Below are 25,416 nucleotides of genomic sequence, written 5' to 3'. Positions count from 1 at the left end.
GTGGGGCGCTACCCTCCCCGTCCCCCAGTGCGGAGGGCTCTTTCTGCAGCGCCCCCCAGAGGAGGCTGGACAGTGAGCATTCAACATCAGAGGTCCGTAGCCCTCTGAGGGGTGGGGGCCAGAAACTCCATTTACCAATCGGCGGGAAACCGTGACCCCTCTTCCCATAGAAATTACACCTAGTCCTGTTCTCGCAGCTTGCCGATGTGTAAGGGGACTCCTAGACCTCCCGAAGCCTAGCATGACATTTTCAGGGGTACACACATCTCAGGTTAAGGACCCTGTTTGCAACGTTTACTGATAAAGGAAACCATTTTATAAAGAAACAGCATCCCTACCACCCCTTACTTAGATCCTTCAAAGGCTTGTCTATAATAATAAAAGTATAATAGTAGCTGCTCTTTTTTTTTTTTAAAGATTTTATTTATTTATTTGTCAGAGAGAGACACAGCGAGAGAGGGAACACAAGCAGGGGGAGTGGGAGAGGGAGAAGCAGGCTTCCCGCCGAGCAGGGAGCCCGATGCGGGGCTCGATGCAGGGCTCGATCCCAGGAGCCCGGGATCATGACCTGAGCTGAAGGCAGACGCTTAACGACTGAGCCACCCAGGCGCCCCAATAGTAGCTGCTCTTCTTTACTGAACACCTTTGATGACTGCACTTTATATTCATTACCTTCTTGCTTATTTACACGTGAGGTACGTGGTAGCATTCTCCTTTTACAGAGAGGACATTGGCACTTCGTGACGTTGAGTCACCTGCTCAAAGCACACAGCTGCTAAGTGACAGAGGCAGGATTCGAACCCAGAGGACACTCAAAGCGGCAACACGCCGCACACGTGTTGTTGGACATTGGAGAACGACCGTGAGGGAAGTTCCCCGAGCCATGGGCTGGTCATCCTCCAGGGGGTCCTTCTGAAGTCTCTCCAGGGTTTACATTGGATGCAGGGGGCTGTGGGCTTGGATCTCCCTCCATTAAGGCTCAGAGTTGTGTCCTGAGTCATGCTAAACACCAGATATGGATCCCATTGCTATGGGGGGGGGCAGTGGGGGGGAGGTGGTAAAACTCGGCTTGTGGGTCCACAATTGGTCTGCCAGGAAAACCCATTTGGGGGATCCCAAGTACTCTGACTGGCTGTCGACCCTGGTCACATTAAAAGGACCACTGCCTGGTCTCTCCTTTACCCTGTGTCACCTTCACGGGGACACCGGCTCTGCCCCAGCGGCAGGAAAGATAGCTGTCATGACACTGAGCAACAACCAACAATGAGAACAGGTATCGGGCTGCACGTCCAAATCTATCCCGGGTACTTCCTGGCTCCTGTGACCTTGGGCAAGTCACCCAAGCTTTTCAAGCCTCTGTGTCCCCATCTTTTAGACGCAGACCATCATAAAGCAGAAGTCCCTCTGTTGTGTTTCTGTAATTACTGAAAGCATAGACCGTGGAGGCAGACTGCCTGGGTTCAAACCCAGACTCCATTCCTTCCTACCTGTGTGGCCTAAGGCAAGTTACTTAACCTCTCTGGTAAAATGCTGCTATTAACAACACTCATCTCTGTTAAACTGTGGGGTTGAGGAGTACGTACTTTTTAAAGCTTCCGGAATAATCCCTAACACACAGCACAACGAAGAATCTCTAACACTTTTAAGGAACTTCCCATGCCCCCTGGGGCCACCCTGATGCCCCCCCACCCCGCCCCCGCTCCCCAGTGCTGCTCAGGGCAGACATCAAGATGCCAGTGCAGAGCACGGGAGAGCTGAAGGCCCTGGATGGGAAGCCTACCTTCAAACAGCGGGGCAAGCGCAAGAGGGGATTCACACCGAACTTCAGGTAGAGCAAGTCCAAGGGCAGGAGGCAGAGCATGTCCATCTGAAATCCCAGTGGGACACCGCAATGTATAAAACAGGCCGCCCCAGGGAGTTGGGAGGTAAGGGGAGTGACAGGGTCTCTACCTTCCCTGGAAGGGTGAGGTCAGAATGCCTCAGCAGCGGGCAGAGAGGATTTTACCCACAAGCCTCCGTTTGCCTACCCAGTGTCATTCTGGGGGGAATCACATCGCACCGGCCCCAAAGCACCCAGGGCCCCCAGCAACACCACCTTCCAAGCCCCGGCGGAAGCTTGCCCCCTTGGCACACACCTTTTTTTTTTTTTTCCCCTTGGCACACACCTTAAAGCGCTGAGATTTCAGGTAGTTATCGCGCATCTCCTTCTTGTCCATCTGAAAGAAATGGAATACTGACCATGAAACGGCCTGAGAGCTTAATCCCTGACCCCGTGGGAGCAGCATGGACATCCCTGCCGAGTTTCCACCTTCCTATCAGAGTAACAGCCCGGGGGACCAGCGGAGCTTTGGGGAAAGAAAGACTCAGGGTCTGCAGGCAGTGAGGCTGGACCTCTGGGAGAGGAGGCTGGACCTCCTGGGGGAGGGGGGGAGTTGTCCAAGGTCATCTGGCTAGATTCCGGTTTCCTAGCTGGAAAGTCAATATTAGGCTCATTCTCTTAGCACGTGGGTCTTACCTGGACCATTTGCAACCTGGCTTACTGAGGAACCGCCTCCTGCTCTGATCAGGCTGGGGAAAGAGGCTGCCCAGGGAACTCTTTTTCCTTTAAATTGTTTAAGAGACACAACCCCAGCCCTCCTGCACACAGAGGAGCAGGCCCCACCAGCGTGGCATTTTGGAAAGTGACCTGCACAGAGAGATAGGGACTGGGCCCTCTGCCTTCGCCAAGTCAAAATCCGGACTCAGTTTCCTCCCTGGGAAGTGGGGCCTGCACCAGGGCACAGGGTCCGATGCCGGTCCAAGCAGCGTGCTCTTTGCAGGACCCCCTGCCCCAGGAAATGCTGTTCGCCCGCAGCTCCCGTGCTGACCGCTCTGTGGACACCATCTCAATCCACCCTCACTGCAACGCTATGAGGTGGGAACAATGACTTCCCCCATTTTACAGATGAGAAAACTAAGGCTCGGGGGGGGGCTGCAGCTAGTGGTGGTAGAGCTGGGATTTGAACCAGGTCCACCTCAGGGTCGTTCTCTGGTCCTCTTTCCATCTTTAATTCTGTCAGGTCCTGCAGGAGCCATTTGACCCATGAGCAATATTCATGGGTGTAATTTGAACAAGGACGGGCACACCTGCCCGAGATCTTGTTCCCTTGTCTTGTCTATCAGAGCAGCTGGGGTCAGACTCCCGAAGGCCCTGCTGCAGGGCCTGCCCCCCCGGCCCCGCCACCTGCCCGGGACTCACAACGATGTCTCCCCCTCTGACAAACTGCAGGCGAGGCTGGAACACGGTGATGTCCAGGAGGTAGATGAGGTCACACAGATAGTCCATCAGCAGCCAGAGGAGGATGTTGTCTGGCGTCTGGTAGGGGAAGGCCCAGCGCACAGGAATCAGCCAGCAGTTCCAGTTCCAGGCCAGCACCACGAAGAACAGCCACAGGATGTACATCAGGTCTGCGGGGGGGAGCGAAGGGGCAGGAACGCGCTAGAACGGCCGTTGGAGGAGGGCTCCTCTCAGGAGCATCAGGGTAGGGCTTCCTTCTTTCCGCTCGTCTCTTCCTAGATGTGGCACTTCTGTAACGGAGGTATGTGTGTGCCTGCGTGTGCATGTGCCTGTGTGTGCACATGTGTGTGCATGTGTGCACGCATGTGTGTGCACGTATGTGTGCGTGTGCATGTATGCGTGTGCGTGTGCGTGTGCATGTATGTGTGTGCGCGCGTGTGTGCTTGTCTGTATGTGTGTGCCTGTGTGTGCGTGTCCACGTGTGCATGTGCTTGTGTGTGCATGTGCCTGTGTGTGTATGTGTGCCTGTGTGTGCGTGTGCCTGTGTGTGCGCACACGTGTGTGCCTGTGTGTGTGTGCGCGTGTGTGCTTGTCTGTATGTGTGTGCCTGTGTGTGCGTGTCCACGTGTGCATGTGCCTGTGTGTGCATGTGCCTGTGTGTGCATGTGCCTGTGAGTGTGCGTGTGCTCGTGCGTGTGTGTGTGCACTTGTGTGTGCCTGTGTGTGTGTAAAACTATCTCTGATATAAAAACAAATCCCTGCCAGGCCCTAATAAACCAGAGTCCTCAGCAGGGGGCACGATGGGGGCATTATTAGATAATAGGCAGCTAACTAGAAAACACTTTTGCTCTCATTCTTATTGAAATAGTTCCAACAATGTCTTTCCTGCTTTAGTAAATACGCAATAGTAAATAACGCATAGAACATGGACACACAGACGGGTGGAGGGATGGATGGGTGGATGTCGTGGGTCACGTGGTCATTTCAGAGGCCCAGTGGACACCAGGGTTGGTGTCCTGTCCCCCCAGGACTTGTGTGACCACAGGAAGGTCTCTCTCTGGCGCCTACCCTGCCTCCCTGGGGAAGGCACAGGAGAGGTCAGCTAAGAAAGGCTGGGAGGTTCTTCGTCAACTGTAAAGTGCCGTGCCCATAGGACGGGTTGTCGTTCCCGAGGAATAGAACGTGTGGGGGGAATTCACTTTAGATGTCACAAGAATTTCTGCCCTTTTCTGCTCAGAGCAGCAGCTCCAGGAAGGGGCCGTCAAGAGCAGAGTAGAAGGCAGCCTTGGCCAAGAGACAGGGCTCCCGGGTCTGCCACTAACTAGTCGTGCCTCAGTTTCCTTGTCTGTAAGGTGGGGGTGATGGTAGGTTCCTAGCCAGGGGCTTTTGGTTTGTTCGCTCCTGACGTGCCCTTGCACTCGCCCCGCTTCTCCCGCTCGGTCTCCTGCCCTTGCAACAGTACGCGGCGGGGGCAAGGCCCGGGCCCACCCAGGACTCACTGGTCAGCGGGTCGATGCTCTGGGGAAACCGGTACGTCTTCCACGGGCGGCGCTTGAACTTGCAGCAGAGCATGTCGCAATAGTGCTCTTCCTCCGCCTGGCCCGGCGTGGCCGGCTTCACTGCCGGGGCCGGCTCTGGGGCTTTCTTGGCCGGGGCTGCGGGATGACACGGTGACCATCTGACCCAGCCCTGAGGCTCGGGCAGAGGCTACAGAGAGAGGCCAACCAACTACAGACTCTGCAGCTGGAGCCGAGGGGACCCTGGCGCCACCCTCAAAGCTGCAGTCAGCTCTGCATGCGGAAACCGGGGTGCTCTCCGCAGCAAACCCCACGGCACCCGGCTGGACACTCTTACCAGCTACTGGTCTGGAACTGCTTCTCAGGAGCTGCCCAGAATGAAGTGTTTCTGGGCAAGTTAGGTGTTTCCAAAAGTCTGTTTGTGTGTCTGTGTTTGGACCCCCTTGGTTCTCTCGGGAGGGCTGGGGGCGTTTCCTACCCCAGACCCCTGCCACCGAGGGCCAGAAACCAGGGAAATCTTGCTCTGGGTTTCTCAGAGCAGGAACCTGAGCTCCTTCATCTCTGAAACAAGACACTGAAGGGGACCACAGCCGATCTGTGCATCAAAGGCGATGGTGTTGGTGACCTACAGATTGACTTTTGTAGGTTCAATACGGTTGTGTTTCTAGCTTGAGGACTGTGGATCCAGACCCTGCTAGGTCCATTGTTGGCGCCCTGGACTCTGAGGCACAGTCCTCCTCTGAAAACCCTCCCTGGCAGGAGAGCACTTCTCTCATTTCCTCTTGGAATCTTGAAAGCAGGAAACTGTCAGGTAGCCCCATGAGACTATGGCAAATGAGGGCTCCGAAAAATAAGACTAAAAAAAAAGTGGGGTGTGGACGCCATCTGTGTGTAAGGCCATGAGATGCCTCCCAGGCTGGACCACCTGCCTGCTAGTGGGAAAGGGCCAGAAGGGTCGAGGAGGGTACGTGCCCTATGGGAGCGGGAGCCAAGTAAGATCGGATCATCAGCCAGAACTTTGACCTTATTCCCTTCCCTGGTTCCATAGCTAAACCTGTACATACAGGACCCAAAAATCCAGACAGTGGGGATCTGGGCTTTTCCCAAGCACCCCAACCATTTCCTTGAGGGTACCCTCACCATGAGTTTATAAGGGGCTTTAGGGGACCCATTTCAGGTGGGGTGAATCATCCCAGCTCTGAACTCACAGGGCTTAGGGCTCTCCTCATCGGAGGTGACGTCAGGGTCGATGAGCTTCTCCTTCACCTTCTCTGTCCGTTCCTTGAAAAGCTTCACCAGCTCCTGGAGCCGGTTGTTGATGATGGTGCTGTTCTGGCTGGCCACGGACACTGCACGGTTTTGGCCACTGTGGACACACCACCCGGCGCTGAGGGGGGCTGGATGGGACGGGACCCCTGTGCCCCCCGGGCCAGAACCGAACAGCATCCATATCCCACCCGGCCCGAAGGAGGCAAAAGCTGCCCCAGTTTCCTTTGGACACCAGAAACATCAAACCCACTTTAATAGCTCCTAGGAGGAAATTCAGTCTGGGGCTCACACCTGGGGGCCCAGCTTTTAGAAAATGTACCACGCAGGATCTGATTCAGATAGGCAGTTCTGAGAAAACTTTGATCCCACTTGCGATTTAGGGGGAAACTCTTGGAACTCAGGTCAGGACTGTTAGCCCCAGTTTGGGGTTCCCATGAGATCCGTGTCTGGGACAGATCAAAGAGCAGACAGGGCTACGCTTCTGGCTCAGGAAATAGCTGATGGAAAAAAATAGTGCAGATACATTCTATATCCTTTTAAATTATAGGAATTTAAACCGTATGCACTCGCAGCGAGAGAGACAGATGGACAGAGAGACGGACAGAGAGAGAGAATGAATGTGAGTCTGCCCGGCGCTCCACTCATAGGGCAAGTGCCCTGGGGGGGCTGGGACAGGCTGTCCTCTGAGCAGCATCACTCTGACCACTGTGCTGAGCTGAGGGCATAGTAGTGTTTTCACATCTGTTTGTTTTCAGACACGGGGGCACCGGAACTCAAGCCAGCTACTCCCCTGGTGCTCACTTGACGAAGTGGGCTGGAGACAAGCAGTATGGGGGTCCCAACAAGAAAGGGCACACAGATATGGTGGAGACGCTAGCTGCTTACCCACATCTGCTCCCTCCCATGGGGAGTGGCTGCTGGGATTCAGACACCCAGCGAGGGTGGCCGGGTGGGCTCCCAGCAGGGGAACATGAGTGGACTTGCTACATGCATCTCTGGGCCCCTTGTCTGGCATTCTCCCCTTCTAGGGGTGACCAGCAGGGGCTTGGAAGCCACACAAAGGTGGCAGAGCTGCTGTCCGCAGGGTCCCTAAGTGACTGCATAGAGCAGAACCCTCCACTGACCTGAAACAGTGACATGATTGTGATACATGAGACATCTTGTTGCTTAAGCCACTGAATCTGTGGGGTCTATTTGTTACAGCAGCTGAGCCTACCTCGCTAATGCATGGACCCCCACGCTGAACTCCTTAAGAGGCTTCAAGGGTAATTTTTATTATTATAACTGATTTCTGCCTTGTTTTCTGATACTAAACTCTGACCCTATCCCTACCCTGGGTAGGGGATAAGATGGGATTCCACTATATAGTCAAATGGACCAATGAACTAGGGGTGAGGTTTGGATTTTTTTCTTTCTCCTTCAACTTTTCTGGACTTTCCACAACTCTGTAAAACAAACTCCATAAAATTATGGGTAGGGGGGAAAAAAGGCTGGAAGGAAAGCCCAGTGCCTCCTGTGACCACTCCAGGAGCTAAGGCTGAGAATAGGATGAGGATCCCAGGCCAGAGCCTGGGGCCAGGGAGTCACCATCAACCAAACATCTCAGACTCTTCTGGAAAACATCTTCCATTGGCCCAGCCCTTGGAATAGTTAGATGTCAGAGCTCCAGGTCCCAATGCCTTCACTGTGGCCTCTAAACATTGTCCCACAGACCAGTTGCATCAGAACCAGCCAGAGGCTTGTAAAGATGTGAATCCCCCAGGGCCCACCGTCTGAAGTCCTGATCTAGCGGGTCTGGGCTGGCAGATGGGAATCTGTATTTTTAACAGGCTCCCTGGGTTCAGACCCCTGGTGATCCTTGTTTTCCTCACTCCCCCTGCTGACCCTCTCAGGGGTTTAGAGCCAGGAGCCAACCTCTGCCTATGGGCCAGGAGCCTCTCCTTTACAACAAAGCCTCTGTGCATTCTGCAGACTGTACAGAACTCCTAGGCCAGCCAGAAGCAGCCTGGACAGGAGACCCAGCCCTGTCTTAATGCTCAGAGGCTGCTGGCAAAGTTGTGGCGGAGGGTTCTAGAAACGTCCATGCTCTCCCCCTCAACCCCAACCCCCTCCCCTTGCCTGCTCATCCCCACCCAGACTTCCAACTCTCTGAGACCCCGGAGGTGGTCCCCACTCACTCAGCGCCCTGTGGGCTGGCCGGGTCCAACCAGGGGACCATGGGGGACTCAGTCGGTGACAGTGCCTTGAGCTCTTCAGCCTCATCATCTTGGGAGGGCAGCCTCTTCCTGCAAGGACACAGACATGGAGGGACCTTCAGCGAGGGCAGAGGCCACAGGGGGAAGTGAGCCGACCTTGACCCCTGCAGATCACTCAGAGCTGAACCCTGGGGGTGGGGAATGGGACAGGGGGTGTTGGTGCTGCAAAGGGTCCTCACTTGCCTGCAGGGAGACAAAAAGGGAGAAGAGAGGGACACAGCCGCTCTCTGGACCTCAGTCTCCACATCTGTTCAATGGCCTAGTGTAAAAGTAACAACACTGACTTGGTATCAGGCAAACCGGAGTTTGCATCCCAGTCCTACTTCCTACTAGTGTATGATCTTGGCAAGTGACTTAAACTCTCTGAGCCACCTCAGTCTTCCCGTCTGTAAAATGGAACTAGATTTACTCAACTCAATGAGATACTCAGGACTCAGTGGGGCCTCAGCTTAAATGTTCTGCTTTCCCCTCCCAGTCCCCAGCACACCCCTCCAGGCTCCCTATCTGAGGAAGGAAGACCAAATCCTCCCCAGGCTCCCCTGTCATTCAGTGCATGTCTGCCCCAGGGCTGTGTGTTTGGAGCCATTGGAGTCCTGGCTGATGATGTCTGGGTGGGAATCCACTTGTCATTCTTCCCATCCTCAACCATCGCAACTCAGGATCCCAGAGGCTTCTAGAAGGATACAGATGGAGGGATGTGTAGCCTTTATTCCAGAAGGCTCTGAAACTATCCTATGACCTCCTGCCTGCTCGCTGAGGATGGCAACACTCGCAGATTCACCTCCTTCACACTCTAATTAAAATTCCCACCGTGAACACGGAGACCAGAATCTGCACAGGTGGAGGACCCAACTCAGTCCTCTTGCGCCCAGCCTGGTGCCCTCTCCTGAGTCGGGTGCCATCTCCTGCCCAAGACACCAGAATGTGGAACTCCATCAGCAGCTAGACTCCTGCAGCCCTGCCTCGCGTGCAGCCCTGTGCTGAGCACCTTGCACGAATTAGCTCATTGAATTCTTCTAGCAGTCTAGTAACAGGTGGTGTGTCTATCCCCATCTTACAGTAGGAACATGGAGGACTAGGAGTGTTCATTGGCTTGCCTCGAGCCTCACATCGGTAAGTGGTGAGCTGGGATTCACCCCAAACCAAGGCTTTAAGCTTTTTAAGGTTTAAGCAAACCTAGCCCATGTGCCCCTCTGTCAGGGTCTGTGGTTTCCATGGCTTTTTGGTGCCTATCAGTTGCTCACAATGCTCATTCCAACCCTGACCATAGGCAGCCCCATTGGCTTCCCAAGTCAGGTATCAGAATTCTCCCCTCTCAGGGCCAAGGAGGCTCAGGTAGAGGTTCCCCTGGTTTCTCAAAGTCATGTTCAACTTAGAGCTCTCTGGGACAGTCTTGTTTGTTTATCTAATTCCTTGTTCATTGTCTGCCTCAGCCCCATGAGAACATCAGCTCCATGAGAGTAGGCCCCTGTCAGACTTCTCCTTGATGTATCCCCAGCACCCAGAGCAGAGTCTGACACATAAAGTTGTTCAAGAAATGTTTGTGAATGAATGAATGAGTGAATGAGTCAGTGAGTGAATGAATGATAAGGACAAGAGGAGCCTTGCCCATAAACAGAAGGCAGAGGGCTTGGATTCTATCCCCAAGGGAGCCTACTCCCCCTCTCTGTGCCCAGATATCCACCCCCAACCCAGCCTGTATAAAGAGAACAGAGAGAGGTAGACCAGATGTCTGCAACAATATTGGCTCCGTTTTTTCTGCTGTGTTCTGTATGGTTCAATGAATGAAACAAGAGGATTGATGGAATAGTGAGCTATGTTGCAAGGCTAGATGAGATTATGACTCTTTTCTTCACATTAAAATCAGAGAGCCTTCAGTTGGCCACATCTAGCTATCTCTGTTACAATAGCCTTTTTAGGCTGAGAAAGTCCTCAAGGACACATGGATGAAAGCAAAGATTAATCAAGAAAAAGGAACTATCTCCTAATCCAACCACCTCAGGAGAAGCACTGGCAGGTCCCCTGCAGCTTAAATGCAGTCATTCACAAAGCAATGCACCACACTTCACAGTTTGCCTACAGCTGTATGCAAGACCTCTCTGTTACCTGGCTCAGGTTGTTCAAAACCAACTCTAATCATGCAACAAATTTATATCAAGAAGCATAAAAATGTGCACAACCTTGACCAGGATTCCCACTTTTGAGAAAGGAGCCCAAGGACAGAGAGAAGCCCAAAGAGATGTCCATAGCTCCATTATGGACAGTGCCCAAAAAGAAAGTATTTGTTAAGTTCATTCTGGCACATGGAGCTGGAGGATGTGGTCTCAAATGAAATGTCAGATGTGGTCTCAAATGAAATGTGATCCAAATCACCCCTCCAGTTAAAACCACACAAAAGCATGGGCCCATAGACAAGGTGTATAAGAGAAGGCAGTAAAATGAAATCACTACCTAGTGTGCTGGGAAAAGGGATGCTTATTTTTCTAGTGTTTTTTGGTATCTCCATTCCATTATTTTAATAATAAAACAAGGGGGTGGAAATTAGCCTTTTCACATTTACTACCCCCTCCTATCCTATAGTTGAGGGTACTTGGGAGAGGACTTCCTTGGAGAACTCTTTATAGAGTCCTAAACCAGAGTTGAGGACCAGGAAGTGGGGCCATAGTCCCAGATCTGACTGACACCAGGTCGCTGAGTGACCTTGGGCCAGCTGCTTTCCCACTCTGGCCTCAGGCTCCCCTTCGGGCAAATGGACAGATGGCACGGTACTGTGAAAAGCCCAAGAGAAGCATAAAAGGTGACCTTTCAGTCTCTGCGGCAGATCCCAGGACCGCAAAGGTGTCGGATTTGGCAGGAGAAGGTGGTGGCAGCTCGGGTGAGGGTGGATTCTCCACGATGGGGGGGTGGCTGTCCACATCAGCATCTTCCACCTGCACTTCCGGATGCTCTTTTGTAGCAGGCACTTGGAGAGAGGAAGGAGAGGACAGTCAGAGAGAGAGAGAGAGAAGCCGGGTCCCAAGGGCCTTGCTCCGTTCTTGATAAAGCCACAGAAAGCATGTCTGGAGGGGCCTCTGGCAGCCCCACCTCCCAGTGGGCCCCACGGGAGAGCTCCATGCAGGGGGTGCAAGAATGCAGAGCCCGGGGGCCTCTGAGGGCCTCGGCTGCCCCAGACCCCAGCCCAAGGGCTGCAAAAGAAGCCATCACACCACTGAGGCCACGGAAGCTCCTGAGCACAGCCTGGAGTCCAGCTTGCCCAAGCTCTGGTCTCCCCAGGCCTAGTGAAGCCTCAAGGACCTGGGGTTTGATGGGAGTGGGGGCGGGGGGAGGCTGGGAGAGCGCAAGTCCGAGGGCCTGGCCTAGCACAGCCTCAGCTGCGTCCCCTCGCTGGGCCTCAGTTTCCCCATCCCAAGGCAGGGGTGACAAAGGCACACGGCCTCACACTCTTGAAGGGCCTCAAATGGAGACATTGGGCAGTTTCTTGCAACCAAGGATAACAGCCTGTCCTTGGAGTGTGTGTCACCCCTGTTTGGGAATCTGTTTGGGTGTCTCCTTATTTCTGGACCTGCTGGGAGCCCCTCAAATCCATCAACCCAACTCCTCTCCTGACCTCTGAGAAGCCTTGTGCCGGGTCCCACGTCCCAAGGACCAGGTCCTCCCTGGCCAGTCTGGGGTGGTCCTGCCTCAGGCTTCATCACCCACCCCAGGGGCTGTGGGGACAGGCCTGCCTGAGGCGACGCTCAGAGGATGCTGAGGGGCCGAGACAGGGCTCCCTCTCCCGGCCACACCGGGGTGGGACCACTCGCTAACAGCCGGGCCCAACGCACCCAAAATGAGGAGCGGGAGCATTCTGAAGCCCTCGGAGATGCGACTTTCTTTTTAAAGGGCCACCATGGGGAAAAAGCCAGCACTTCGCAAAATGTGGCAGAGGGAACCTAAGCAAGACCTTTGAGCATTTGTTGTACTAAGCCTTAAGCCCGCAGAGGAAGAGGATGAGCAGGAATGGAGAAGTTTCTAAACATTTAAGGAACAAGTGTTGCCAGACTAACAAGAGAGATACCCCCAGGCTGTGGAAAGCAGGAGAGAGCGTGAGGCACAGGGGCCCTCACCCTGCTTCCCCCGGCAGGGTGAGCTCAGCGCCCCAGACTGTCCCCAGTGTGGCCCCCGGAGCCTCCGTGAGGCCGTCTCGGGGAGGCTGCGAGGGGGCAGGTGCTCCCCCACCCTGCCTCACCCTGAGCAAGACTCTGCAACCTCCATCCCCCCAGGAAAGAAGGAAAACCCCTAAGCCTGGTGTTTCATTTCTATAGAATGAGAATAATATTATGAAAAATCGAATAACATGGCATGACTACATTGGCTGAGAGAAGAGTCATATTTACGTAGAGCACGTCCTATGTGCCTGCCTTCCATTCGTTTCACCAAACTCTTAGTGCTTTATATAGATTAAGTCGTCCCCCCTTCCCGGCCCTTCTAGAAGGCCGCTGTTATCACTGTCCCCATTTTGTGGATAAACTGAAGCACAGAAAGATGAAGGAACCGGCTGCAGAGCCAGGATTTGGACCCAGGCAGCCCAGCTCTAGCACTTAGCCTCTTCCTTCGTCCTGAGGTTGGTGACCGGCTCGCAAAGAGGCCTCCGTTTAAACAAAACCTCACTCGGGGCCAAGGAGCATCACTGAAATGGGATGGTGTTCTTCCTACATGCTGCCCTGCCTTATCCGCAGCATCTCACATCACCGGTCATACCACCGCGGCTGGATCAGCCCACCGTCCCAACGTGGCCGTGGGACTATTTCCCCAAGTGTGGGGCTCCTGGGGACCTGGGAGGACACAAGATGGCACAGATAAGGCAAAGGAAACGTGGGACGAGAACATTCCTCCCATTTCAATCCTCTCTAGATCCTGAATGCACAGAGACGAAGTCGCAGCCTGGTGCTCCCCGGGCCCTAACACGCCTCGGACACAGCCTAATTCCCCTTTGGGGCTAAGAGGGCAGGTCTCCGCTGGGAGCCTTCAGCAGGTCCTCACCCTTCGCTGAAACGATCAGCACAACTTCGTTTTCAGTTCATTTGCGGTTATCTCTATTCATGCCTTCTATTTATGGCAAGCGATGCTGGTTTCCCACTGGAATAGTATGGTAAAGCTTCCTGATTGAATAAACTTAATTAAATGTAAAAAATGAATCCACGGAAAGAAAAATGGCAAGCCAATAAAGGTAGAATTGGTATAGGATATAGCAAAACTTGAGAAGGGATCCGTGGGGGGTGGAAATTGGGGGATGCTTGGGAGTGAGTAGATGTAGGGCTTCCCAGAAGACCGGGCCTGGGGGTGTCCACCCTTGTGGTAGGGCCGATCACCCCCACTCTGTGCCTATTGCAAGCTGGGAAGAGAGGACAGCGGTGGATCTGTTCTCATGAAACGTTCAGTTCTGCCCGTCTACTGACTTCACGAGCACCCTTGCCCACTACCCCCCAAAATAAACGAATGAAATGGGAAAGCGAGTGGGTCTGGCTTGAGTTAAGGCAGATAGTGATAGGGGTTAGTCCAGAGCCACTCCGCTGTCCCTGAGTACTTTGTCATCAGGAAGCAAGCAGCAGGAACCCAAAGACTGTCACAGGGACCTTGTCACAACTAAATGGATCCAGACAGGCCCTCCTTCTTCACTGGCCCCTAAGGCTATCCCTCTTCCTGGTCTGCCTGCAGACACCTGGGGGCCTCTCCTTTCCTGAAATGGGATTTGCTGGGCAGATATCAACAATCCCCACAAAGTCCAGCTCCCAGAAAATCCTCAAGGTCTAGGATTCTGTCTGAAATGGGTCCCCACATTCCTCTTCTGCCCCATTCCCCTCAATTTATTCTCTTCCCCCCACCCAAGTCTCTTGGCCTAGTGATCTTAGTAATTTGTTTAAGCTAGGGTGTGATTGACTACCTGTAAAAAAAAAAAAAAAAAAGATGATCTGCAGAATGCAATGTTTTACCCAAAGAAATTAATTGCTAATTGTGGGATTTTAGGCACAGAGATAAGGGGACTAATATCCCTTAAGTCACCACAAAGCAAGATGAAGGCATTGACCAACAGAGGAAGGGGGTTGGTTTTCCAGGAGTTCAACTGGTGGTCCCACACCTTGACCATGGCACCCATGCGAGGAGCAGCCTGAGCCATGCAGAAGTCCACACCACAGGCACAAGCATGTTGGGTGCACAAGATCACACTACCTAGGCGACGGATGGAACTTCTGGTCTCCTTGGCGAAGCTGGAGTTGGACAAGGCCGTCCTCCGGGAGATGAGGACAGGGATGCGGGTGATTGAGGGGCGGTAGCTGGGCACATTGGGGAGGTGCTCCGCCAGAGTTGGGGGAGCAAGCCCTGGGGTCACCTGGCCAGGTGGCTGGTCCTGGACCAGGCGATTCAGCTCCATGTCCTGGCCTGGTTGAGCCATGCCGCTGGGGCCAGTGGGGGTCAGGCAGATGTGGGATCCTGGGGACTGCAACCAGGAACAGAGGGTTGGGGGGAGGCAGGGGAGGTGGGCTCCTCCCCACTAGCACCAACTCGGACCAGCCCGGTGCCCGCCCGCACTTGCAGCAGCTGCACCCAAAGCCCAAACATCATTCGTGTCCCTGGGGTCAACATCGAAAGCATTATCACGTCATGTTGGCTGGTCTACTCGGCAGCTCTGAGGGACAGCACCGGGCCCCCCAACTTCTTGTGCTTTCTCTGTTAACCAACCACCGGTGGCATTTCCCACCTCAGACAGAAAAAGTTAGAATCAGGGATGCCTGGGTGGCTCAGTTGGTTTAGCATCTGCCTTCGGCTCAGGTCATGATCCCAGGGTCCTGGGATCAAGCCCCGCGTCGGGCTCCCTGCTCAGTGGGGAGTCTGCTTCTCCCTCTGCCTGCCACTCCCCCTGCTTGTGCGCTCTCTCTCTCTCTCTCTGACAAATAAATAAAAATCTTAAAAAAAAAAAAGGTGCTTTTCAAAGACCAGGTGGGGAGCAAGGTTGGGACACCTGGGGTCAGGACACCTGCATCCAGTCCCGTGTCAGTCACTAGCTGGCTGGGACATGAGCATCATGGTCCCTATTATGGCCTCCTGCCTCAGTACCACGCGGTATATTGGGTACCTTTGACACACTGTCCCCTCCTACTCTGGCCCATGCCCTATGCGGCAGGCACGACTATTGCCCTGTCTTTCTGGATTTGGGAGGCACAATTAAGAGAGGTCACACGCCTGGCTCCAGGTCCCACAGGAAGGAGGAGGGAGGAACCAAGAGTGAAATGCAGGTCTGTGCCCTTGACCGCTCAGCCACATCCTGCCCACTTGGAGCCTCAGGTTTCTCAACTATAAAATGGTCTGCCTGCCTCAGAGGGTGGCTTGAGGAACATGGAGGCCCAAAAGGCCAGGGCTCCGTGTCTGTCTGGCTCAGGCTCCCCAGCCTGGCTATCCTCGGCTCCCCCAGCCTCTGCCGCACCAACCATGGAGTTCTCGGGTTTGGGGTTGGAGGTGGTAAATAATAGCAAAGTGTGTGTGCTGGGTACAGCGTGGGGATCTGGGCAGTAAGGAAAAGCTCATTACGACACGTGGGGTCTAGGATGGGCCCTTAGCAAGCTCGGGTTCCAATTTTCACTCAGAGATGCTACATTTCAGCCAAACCATCTCCAGATGGTAGTCCAGAGAGCTGCATTCCCAGAGAGGAGTGGCAGGAGGGGCTGACTGGGAGTGGGGTTTCCACAGGCCTAATGGAGTCCCAGGAGCCTCCCGTAATTCCCCTGGGGCCTTGAAATACATCACCAAGCTCTGATAATGTGGCCCCAAGATGCAGAGGTTGGGTTTCGCCCGAGGATGAGGCAGGTGTAGGGGTGTGGGGATGGTAGGGAGGAAGGGAGATGGGCTGAGTGCCCTTGTCCCCAGGCTGCCCCCAGCCTGAAAGTATCCTCAACGCTCTGTGCTCCCCCCACCACCACACACCTACCTTCTGGGCTGACAGTCACGGCCTCCTCCTGCAGCTCCTGCAGCTCCTGCAGCTCCTGCAGGTCCTGCAGGTCCTGCAGCTCCTGCAGCTCCTGCAGCTCCTGCACGTCCTGCAGCTCCTGCAGGTCCTGCAGGTCCTGCAGGTCCTGCAGCTCCTGCACGTCCTGCAGCTCCTGCAGCTCCTGCAGGTCCTGCAGCTCCTGCAGCTCCTGCAGCTCCTACAGACAGGAAGGTGGAAACAGAAGCTGGACCATCAAGGCTCCTCCTCGCCCCAGGCCAGCCCAGACCCTGTTGGGAGATCTGTCTTCAAGAGTCCTCCCAGGCCCCGATTCTACTCCTTGCCCTGCCTGACTGCTCAGGCCCTCCCCCCACCAACCTGCTGGGGCATCCAGGGAGGTGGCCCCCACCATGTAGAGGGGAGGACACCCAGGAGCCCAGCGCCCGGACTTGACACAGATAAAGGGGGGTGTGTTCTCATGTAACTCTCCCCACCTGGGCGCTGTGCATAACTGTGTGGGACACCCTGGGGAGGGGTTTTCAGCCCCATTTTACAAAGGTGGCCACAGAGGCCCAGAGTGGGGAGGTGACTCTTCCAGGGCCACACAGCCACGTGAAGACTGGCCTGCAGGACAAGCTGCTCCACCCCGCAATGGCCCTGTCACCCCAGGCCCTCCCTGAGCCCACCTGACCCCTGGTATAAGCCAGGTCCTACAGTACCCACCACGCTACTCTCCTCTGTCCAGTGGGCATCTCGCCAGCTGAAAATCCCCCTGTAAACAAAGTACACAAAGCCTACCCAGGCCTCAGAGGTAGTCTGCTCATACCTGGGGCGAGGCCCTCTGGGGCTGGCTCCTGCCTACTTCGCTCAGGTCCTCACCAGCCTGCGCCACCAGACAGCTATCCAGCAGGACACTGTGACCCCAAGGGGGAGGAGGAAAGGGCTAGCGTTAAGGGTGTTAGACATTTCCTGAGTCCCGTCTGCCGAGAGCCAGCCCATGGGTTGGGAGCTGGTGCACAAAGGTGGCCAAGAATAGGTCCTCACCCTCAGGAGGCTCCTTGCAGGGGCAGGCAGACCACAACTGTGTCTAGGAAGAAGGCCTGCCCAGAGGAGGTGGCCTCTGGGCGGGACCTCAGGGAAGATGAGTTGACCATGAGGCATTAGGTGAGGAATGGTGTCCAGGACAAGGGAACAGCATGTACAAAGGAAAGTGTGGTGGATGGTGCGAGGAACCGTCCTCTGGGGGGTAGGACCAAAAAGCACTGGATAGTGTTCAAAATGTACTCCCAGCATTTCCCCTCTGTGAGCCTCCAGGCGACGTTCGTGACACAGTCAGGGCAGGGAGTACAAGAAAAATGAGGCACAGAGAGGTGATCTGAGCTGGCCAAAGTCACACGGCAGATTGTCTGACACCACACAGATCTCGAATGCAGACCCTGGTTCTTTCCAGGCCACAAGATCAGAGCCACGCTTCGGCTGCTGAAGGTTTCAGGGGTCCCTGGCCCAGGCTGCAGACATACACGGGTGACAGGGACCAGAGGTACAGAGAGGACTATAGCCAATTAGAGAACGTGTACCCATCTGAGTCGGCAACCCCACTTGGCTTGGAAAAATCTGATTTTCAAGAGGAGCCTGAACTACATGTTTTAAAGGTGGAATCTCCAATCTTTAGATGCTGATAATTAATCCAAGTTAATAGACTCATAGCAATATGTAGATAATCAAAAGAGCCTGTCTATAGGTTAAATTGGGCCCTTCGATGCCCGTGTGCAGCCTCTGGGTTAAAATGGTGACTCAGAACCAGGGGCCAATGGGACTTATGTAGTTAGAATTGGATCCTGGGTCCTAGTGGCCCACCCCGCCCCACAGACCTCTGTCAGCGAGGCTCACGGAGGGTGCTCCGCAGTGTCTACTGTCCAGAAAACCCGGATTCACCATCTCCTACCCAGAGGGCCAAGCTTCAGCCCTCCCAAGGTGGGTGAGGAGGTGGGGACAGAATTGCAGCCCTGGTCAGTGTGGAGCCAGTGGCCTGGGAGCAGGACTCGGTTGGTGATCACATGGTCACAGCAGGCCCCATCCTCACCTAAACCACCCTGAGAGCCTGGGGCTGCGGCCGGTCCCATTCCATCTCAGCGATCGAAGGCATAGATGGCCCGGCCACGGTCACACGGATGGCACAAGGCAAGCCTGGATAAAACACGGGTATCTCTGACCCCAAGGCCATGTCCACAATACTTGGCTTCCTGTCTCCAAGCATCTACACGGCCCCATGTGACACGGGGGAGTGAGGCAAGTGTCCTGAGGACCCGAGCACCCAACCCTCTTCATTTCCCTTCATCATCACGTAGCTATTTCCATTGTAAGGGGCCTTAGCTGTCAGGGTCACAGTCCCCACCCTGCCCAGGAAGAAACAGATTTTCATAAAGAGATTCAAGTCACAAAAGCAAGGGCACATGATGACTTTCCAGGGGCCTGCGTGCTTTAGCCTCCATGGGCCCCTTCGTCCTTAAAAATAAATATTAGATTTTGTGACTGCATTTATATAAGATTCAATAGTATATATATTCTCTTCCATCGAAAAGTTCATTTTGGGGTCTGACGTTAAAAGAAATTAAAATGTGCTTGAAGGCCCTTCCCGGTTCTCAAAGCACAAAGGCCCAGGGCATGAACATCTGCAGCCCCGTCTGGGGCTGCCCAGGGCCTTGCTCGTTCCAGAATCAGGCCACGACATCTCTGGATGGCCCTGAGCACGTCACTGGGAAGCCCTCGGGCTGTCTCTGTTTGCCCATCTGTCAAATGGGTGGGACTTGCTCAGCCTATCCAGCCGGACTTATTTGAGGGAGGTCAGAAGGGCCGGTGAGAATCTCATGAAAAAGTCAAAAAAGACTTCCCATGTCTGGTGTCATTCTTGATCCTCCATCTCTCGACACTGAGAAGCAGTTCTCCTTGTGTGGGGCACCGAGGGTTTGCTTTACTCCCAGGTCCGCGCTTGCCGGCAGCGCAGCCCTGGATGTGCAGGGGACCGTGTCTGAGCCCCAGTTCTCTCGTCTGTGAAACGGGATGAATAACCGGTGCCCAGAGGCTGGCATGGACACTGAGGGCTACGCAAATGGCCACTGTTGTCATGATTGCTCTCATCATTATTATTACTCATAGTAGAAGAGGTAGCATCCTGCCGGGTTATGAATCACCCAAGTGGCTTGGGGAACATCTTGCACAAACATCTCCAGCTATCAAGACACCTAACGAGCCCTACCATGGCCCTGTCAGCAACACCAGGGGCTGCTTTGGGAGCTGCGTACCCAACGTCATGTTGCCCCTGGTCGGCAATGTGCCCAAGGCCCCGTCTTGCCCAGCCCAGAAGTTGCAGGCCAGCCACTTCTGGAAACCTCCCCAATTCCAGGGATTTCCAAGCGGAGGATCAGACGGATGGGCCGACGTGGGCATCCCGGAGGATCTCCCCAGCTGGCTATCCGAGTTAAAGGTGCAGGGAGTAGCCAAGAGTTGGCCATCCCGCTCCTTGTCCCCCAGGTCACCTAGCAGGCTACACCCCTAAGCTAAGGTCCTCAGCACGCTCCTCACCAGGCACCCCAACCCTGAAAGAAAGAAGGGGAGCCCTTAGGAAGAAGCAGCCACCTACTTGGGTCTCGCCGTCTTTGCCGACAAGAACGCCCATGATGCAAGAGGTCAGCTGGGGGCGGTGACATTCATCCCAAGCCCCGGGTCGGGTGCACACAGGGAGACAATTGGGAGAGCCCCAGCCCAGCCCCAAGGCTGCCAGGCCAGCTCTGGAGCCAGTGTGGCTCGGGTCACCGGTGAGCCACTGATCCTTCCTGCTTCTAATCAGATTGAGGGGATGTGCAGGGAACTCTGCAGAAATGTCCCCAGGGAGGCCAGGTGGGGACCAAAAGGCTGCGGTTGCTAGGAAAAGCCGAGCTGTTGCCGGCAGAGACCAGGTCGCTAGGCGACCGTCTGCCTGTTACCAGGGCCCGCGCACGTCATCAGTAACCCCAAGCCGGCCAAGAGCCTCCCCCCGGAGCCAGTGACAGCCCAGTCCACCTGCCCACGCCCGACGCCCTCTGGCCCCGGCCTGGGCATCTCTCACTCTCTTACCCGGGGCCCTCGTCCCGACCTAGGGCCCCGGGCCCAGAAGTTCCCTGAGTTTGAAACTCTGGATAAACATGTATGTGAATATGTGTGTGTCTGCAGCATTTGTAACTAAATACATGTGCCGTGTGCGTGAGCATGCGCGTAGGGGGTAGCGTGTGCACGTGCAAGTGTGTATCAGCGTGCCTGTGTGTGCACGTGTGTGCACATGTGGATGCATGTGTGGTGTGTGCATGTGCATGTGTGCAGGCTGCGTGTGGGTGTAACTGTGTGCTGGTGTGTACGTATGGTGCAGATGCGTGTACCGTGCAGAGAACACGTGTGCAGGCGGTGCGTGTGCATGTGCGTGAGCACACTAACTCGCTGGCCTCCGAGGTGGAAAGCAGACGGCAGATGGGGCTGCACTAACAAGGCTGGGCCGCACCTAAGTCTTCACCCAGGAGAAGGGGTGTCACCTGTCAGCGAGAGCAGCCTGGCTCTGGGGGACCCACAGGGCAGAATCGGACTGTGTTACAGAAACCATAAGGAAACATGCTTATTTTTGGTGGAAGAAATACTTTCATAAGTCAGAGGTGTATAAGGATGGGATGGACAGCCCTCAAGAGGTTGTGAGCTCCCCGTCACTGGAGGCAAGCAAGTAACTGTGTGGCCTCCTGCTAAGGATGAAAAAAATTGTATGTGAACTAGGGAAAGATGGACTAAAAGCAGAAGCCACTGAGCAGGCCTCCGGCCCGGAAGTCCTGTGTTGGTCTCATGGTGTAACGATTTCCTGCCTGGGACTGGAAGTGACCCTCAGTGCAGATGAGAACATCAACGACCTTTGATGGGGCGCCCACTGCAGGCCAGGCCCTAATATGCCCACTACGCAGCTGGCCCTGCCACCACCCTGCAGGGGCTGTGAGTGTCCCCATTCCTCAGACGTGGAGGCAGAAGCTCTGTGTGGTATACACCTGCCCAGGTCACTCTGCCAGGAGGAGCAGAGCCCGTGTCTCAGGCCAGGGAGGAAGGGTGTGGGCCAGGGGACACCACAGAGGGCCCAGTGACACAGACAGGGAATAAAGCAAGGGACAGATTAAATCAGTCTGGCCTGCCCCTGATAACAGCCTCCTCGAGCTCTCCCTGCCTCAGTCCCCCCACAGTGCAGCTGCCAGATCACACCACTCCCCTGCTCATGAACCTTCAGTGGCTCCCCATTGCTCCCGGGAAAGCAAGTCCAAGGCCTTCACAACCTGGCCCCCTGCCTCTGAAGCACCATCTCCCCCCATGTCCACCAGGTGCATTGTCACTGTCCCCAGACACGAGGGCTGCTTTTGAGGCTCTCTTCGAAACCCCCAGGCTCTACGCTGTTCTCGTCTCCCACTCCCCTCATTGGCACCTCCTCCTCAGGCCTTTCTGGTTCCTCAAAACTCCCTGGCTCTGATCTGGCCTTTGGGCCTCTCCTCTCTCCACGCTGGCTCCCCCAGGATCTCCTCCATACCCCTGGTTTCCAGTTCTGTCTACTCGACCAGACTCCTGCCTTTACATCTCCAACCTCTCACCCCCAGCTCCACACTCAGGTCCAGCTGTCTGCTCTCCATCTCCCCGTGGGTCCCCCTCTCTGTCTGTCCTTCTGTCCGTCCCACATTGCTAAAAATCTTCTCCCTCTTAGTGGTCTTTTGTATTATTATTGAAATGTTTGACATAGAACATTGTGTAAATTTTAGACGTGCAACACATTGATTTGATGCGTTTATTGATTATAATATGATTGCCACCATGGTGACAATCTATCATGTCACATAATTATCATTTCTTTTTAGTGGTTGGAATAATTAAGATCTAGTCTCTTAGCAAGTTTGATGATTATAACTTTTAGTGGTTTCTGATCGCCATTCTTTAACCATTATCTTAACTGACTTCTCTGTGCGTTCATGTGAAATCCTTATGGATCGGGGTGGAGAATCAACCATTCATGAGCAGGACAGAATCCAGGGTGGCCTACACGGTGTCAAAAGCCCCCATGGGACCGCTGTGGGCGGGGTGGAGGGGGGCACAGCCCTATGCCCTGGCTCTGTTCCTGACAGGGCTGTGAGCCCACTGCAGGGGCCCCTTCACTCCTCCAGCCATGCATTCAGTCGACATTTACTTGGCACCTAGGATCTAGGGACATGGGAGTGAGCACAACAGACAAAACCCCCCACCCCCAAGGAGGCTGCGTTCTAGTGTGTGTGTGTGTGTATGTGTGTGTAGGGGTGTGGGAGGCTGTGAAGTGGTGGGCCATATGAGTCCCAGGTCATTTTGAGCACGGGGGGACCCCCAGCCTCCCCAGCCTCTTTGGTCAGTGCCCAGCAACACAAATCACAGAACAAAGGAAGGAGTACCCCCACCCCAGAAGCCCGCTGCCCCTCACTGTAACCCCTCCCCAGGTCATCCTTGGGGGGAAGACGGAGAACACACAGCGCCTTACTTTGGTTCCTCCTCTTCTTCCTCCTCCTCCTCTCCATCCTCCTCCTCAGCTTCTCTCTCCTCTTGAATCCGGGGCAGTTCCCTGAGTTGAGGTCAGAAGCAGGAAGTAAGCCCACCTGCAGCTCCACCCCGAGTCCAGCTCCTGTCCCCATTTTCAGGAAGATGTCCTGCAACCCCTGACACCAGAGCTGAACTTCTCAACCAAGACTTGACCCGGGGAACCCCACCTGAGCAGCCTTGGGCTCCCTCCGGCAGCAAGGCCTCTTCACGGCACCAGGGGCCCGGCCCAGCCCCCGCCGTCCTAGTGGCAACCCTGGGTCAGCCCCTGAGCCTCTCTGGGCCTCAGTTTCCCCACCTTTACAACGTAGGCCATGGGCCTGAGGACCTGAGACCTCCCAGCTCGAGAGGCCATCGCCAAGATCACTAGTGGGAACAAAGATCGTGATGTCCCTATGGAGGGCAAGTGGGCAATCATTACCACTGTCACACGTTCCAGTGACCCATGACCCTTTAGCCCCCCTTCTGGAAATTTCTCCTGCACATCTACTCACATGGCTGTGTAAGGACATCCGTGCCAGAGTGCTGCAAAATTGTCTATAACACAATTTCAGAATCATAAATGTCCACCCACAGTGGGCAGATTAGATCAATTCTGGCACATTCACACAATGGAAGATCTCTCTATGCACTGAAGGTGGAAAGAACTCAAGGTATATTGTTGAAAGAATAGAGCAAAGTGCAGCTAGGAGAAGGAGTGGAGGCAGGTTTGAATCCTGTTCTATGGCCTTTGGTACCTTTGGGATTCTCTACCGTGTGCCTGTCATCTCCCCAGTCATTTTTTCCGGGGCTTTCTCTGGCTCCCACCTGGGCATCTCCACAGCCTCGTTCTCCTCTTCATAAGCTGGAGCTGCCTCTGGGCCCTGCGGGCTGATGCCACCGTCCTGATGCTCGTCCTCCTCCCAGTGAGGGTCAGCCTCTTCTAGGATGAGATCAGGCTCCTCTTGGCCTCCGGGGAGGATGCAGACTGCAGGGGACACAGGGCGCGGGGGAGAGTGGGCTTGGGCCTCTGAGTCCCAGGGACTGCATGGGGGGCCTTGGCCATCAACCGCCATGAGCCAGCTCTCAGCCAAGCAGCAGAAACAACACCATTATCCGGGGAACCTCAGCAACCAGACCAGTGCTAAAGTGACAGGCTGAAGCGCATGATCATTCACCTTGTCTCCTTCCAGCCGTCTTCCCCCTCTTTTTCCTCTTGAGATAGAGCTTCAATTACGGTTAGCCTCTGTGTCCCCTTGGGCCTCCTTCTTGGAGTTTTGTGCAAAAGCAGAACCACAGCATTGCAGGTGATATGAAAGATCCAGGCTCGGGGTCTGCCTTGGCACGTGCAGGTGCAAGGTGGCCTGGACTGTCCCGGGGGATGCAGAGAGAGCCTGCCCCCGGCCTGTTCTCTAGATGCCGCCCACTGGTGACGGCATACTACATGCTCCTAACCTCAGCTCCCGCTTCCAGGAGTCTTTCCCTCCTGGGCCTAGAGGCTCCAGCTTCTAAGGGGATTGACTTTCTGGTAGAGGTGGTCCAACCTTCAGATAGGAATTGGTCATTTTCACTATTTCTCCATGTACCCAGGTCCCTGACAATGCAAACAGTGTGGGGCTGTGAGCTCGCCAGAAGTGGGCATAGGGGAGTCTCATCAGGAACCTAAGCCCCCCGACAAGCAAGAGAAAGGGGGGAAGTGGGGAGATTTGCCTGGATCCCAGGCATTCCCAAAAAGCTCCAGGTCTTGGCTGGCCCTTCAACCAAGCATGAAATTATGAACAGCGACTTTAAATGGGAGTTGGTCTCCCACCTTATTCTGTGACTGGGAATTATTGCTCATGGTGTAGAAATAATAATAATAATAATAATAATAATACAATGGCAGCTACATTTATTGAGCACTTACTATGTGCCTGGCCCTGTACTTAGTGACATACATGGATTAACTCAATGAGTCCTCACACCAACCTTTTGAGTTGGGCATAATTGTTACTCCCCATTTTATTCTCCCTCTTTTATGTTATTCCCCATTTTACAGACAAGCAAACTGAGACCCAGGTTAACACCTTCCTTTGCAGGGTGCTTCCCCTGTGCCCGGCTCAGGGTTGTCTGTTTTCTGAGAGCTGCATCCTCCTGCTCCCACCTCCAGCTCCCAAGTACAGACATTATCCTGCCTCACAGAGGAAGGGTCAGCCTGCCCTCCAGGAGAGTCCCTGCCGCCCCCCAGCCACACATCTTCAACTAACTAGCCTTTTCCATGCTGGTCCTGGCTCCTCCAGCCCGACAAACACCCCTGGGGTCTGACCACAGAGGGTCTTCCAAGCGTGGCCCTGAATCCAGTGGGAGGCACACCATACACGTCATTCTAGAACATCGTCCGGTCATGATGCAGCATCTCCACCTTGAGCAGCTACTTGGGGTGCAAGTCCCCACCTGACATAGCAGGGAACATCCAGGGGACAGGACAACCTCTGGCCCGTGAGCTCATTAGCCTTCACAGCAACCCTGCATGGGGAGAACAGTACTCTCGCCATTTGATAAACCACAGGG

General features: G+C 54.7%; 1 protein-coding gene across 1 annotated transcript in view; it reads right to left on the bottom strand.

Moving 5' to 3' along the window:
* CNGB1 (cyclic nucleotide gated channel subunit beta 1) overlaps positions 1-25,416 on the bottom strand; it is a 73,057-nt gene that overhangs the window by 24,936 nt on the left and 22,705 nt on the right. Inside the window, exons 14-24 of the mRNA XM_081806522.1 lie at positions 23,695-23,854; positions 22,832-22,912; positions 17,105-17,192; positions 16,282-16,318; positions 11,121-11,280; positions 8,241-8,348; positions 6,003-6,160; positions 4,777-4,932; positions 3,239-3,447; positions 2,166-2,216; positions 1,781-1,867 (exon numbers count right to left, since the gene is read on the bottom strand). Coding sequence (XP_081662648.1) covers positions 1,781-1,867; positions 2,166-2,216; positions 3,239-3,447; positions 4,777-4,932; positions 6,003-6,160; positions 8,241-8,348; positions 11,121-11,280; positions 16,282-16,318; positions 17,105-17,192; positions 22,832-22,912; positions 23,695-23,854 — 1,295 coding nt within the window. The remainder of the gene's footprint in view (positions 1-1,780; positions 1,868-2,165; positions 2,217-3,238; positions 3,448-4,776; positions 4,933-6,002; positions 6,161-8,240; positions 8,349-11,120; positions 11,281-16,281; positions 16,319-17,104; positions 17,193-22,831; positions 22,913-23,694; positions 23,855-25,416) is intronic.

The sequence above is a fragment of the Leptonychotes weddellii genome, chromosome 16, assembly GCF_054177405.1.
Source record: "Leptonychotes weddellii isolate Sample4059 chromosome 16, ASM5417740v2, whole genome shotgun sequence".
In the NCBI taxonomy this organism is placed as follows: domain Eukaryota; kingdom Metazoa; phylum Chordata; class Mammalia; order Carnivora; family Phocidae; genus Leptonychotes; species Leptonychotes weddellii.
This window is presented reverse-complemented; position numbering and strand designations above follow the sequence as displayed.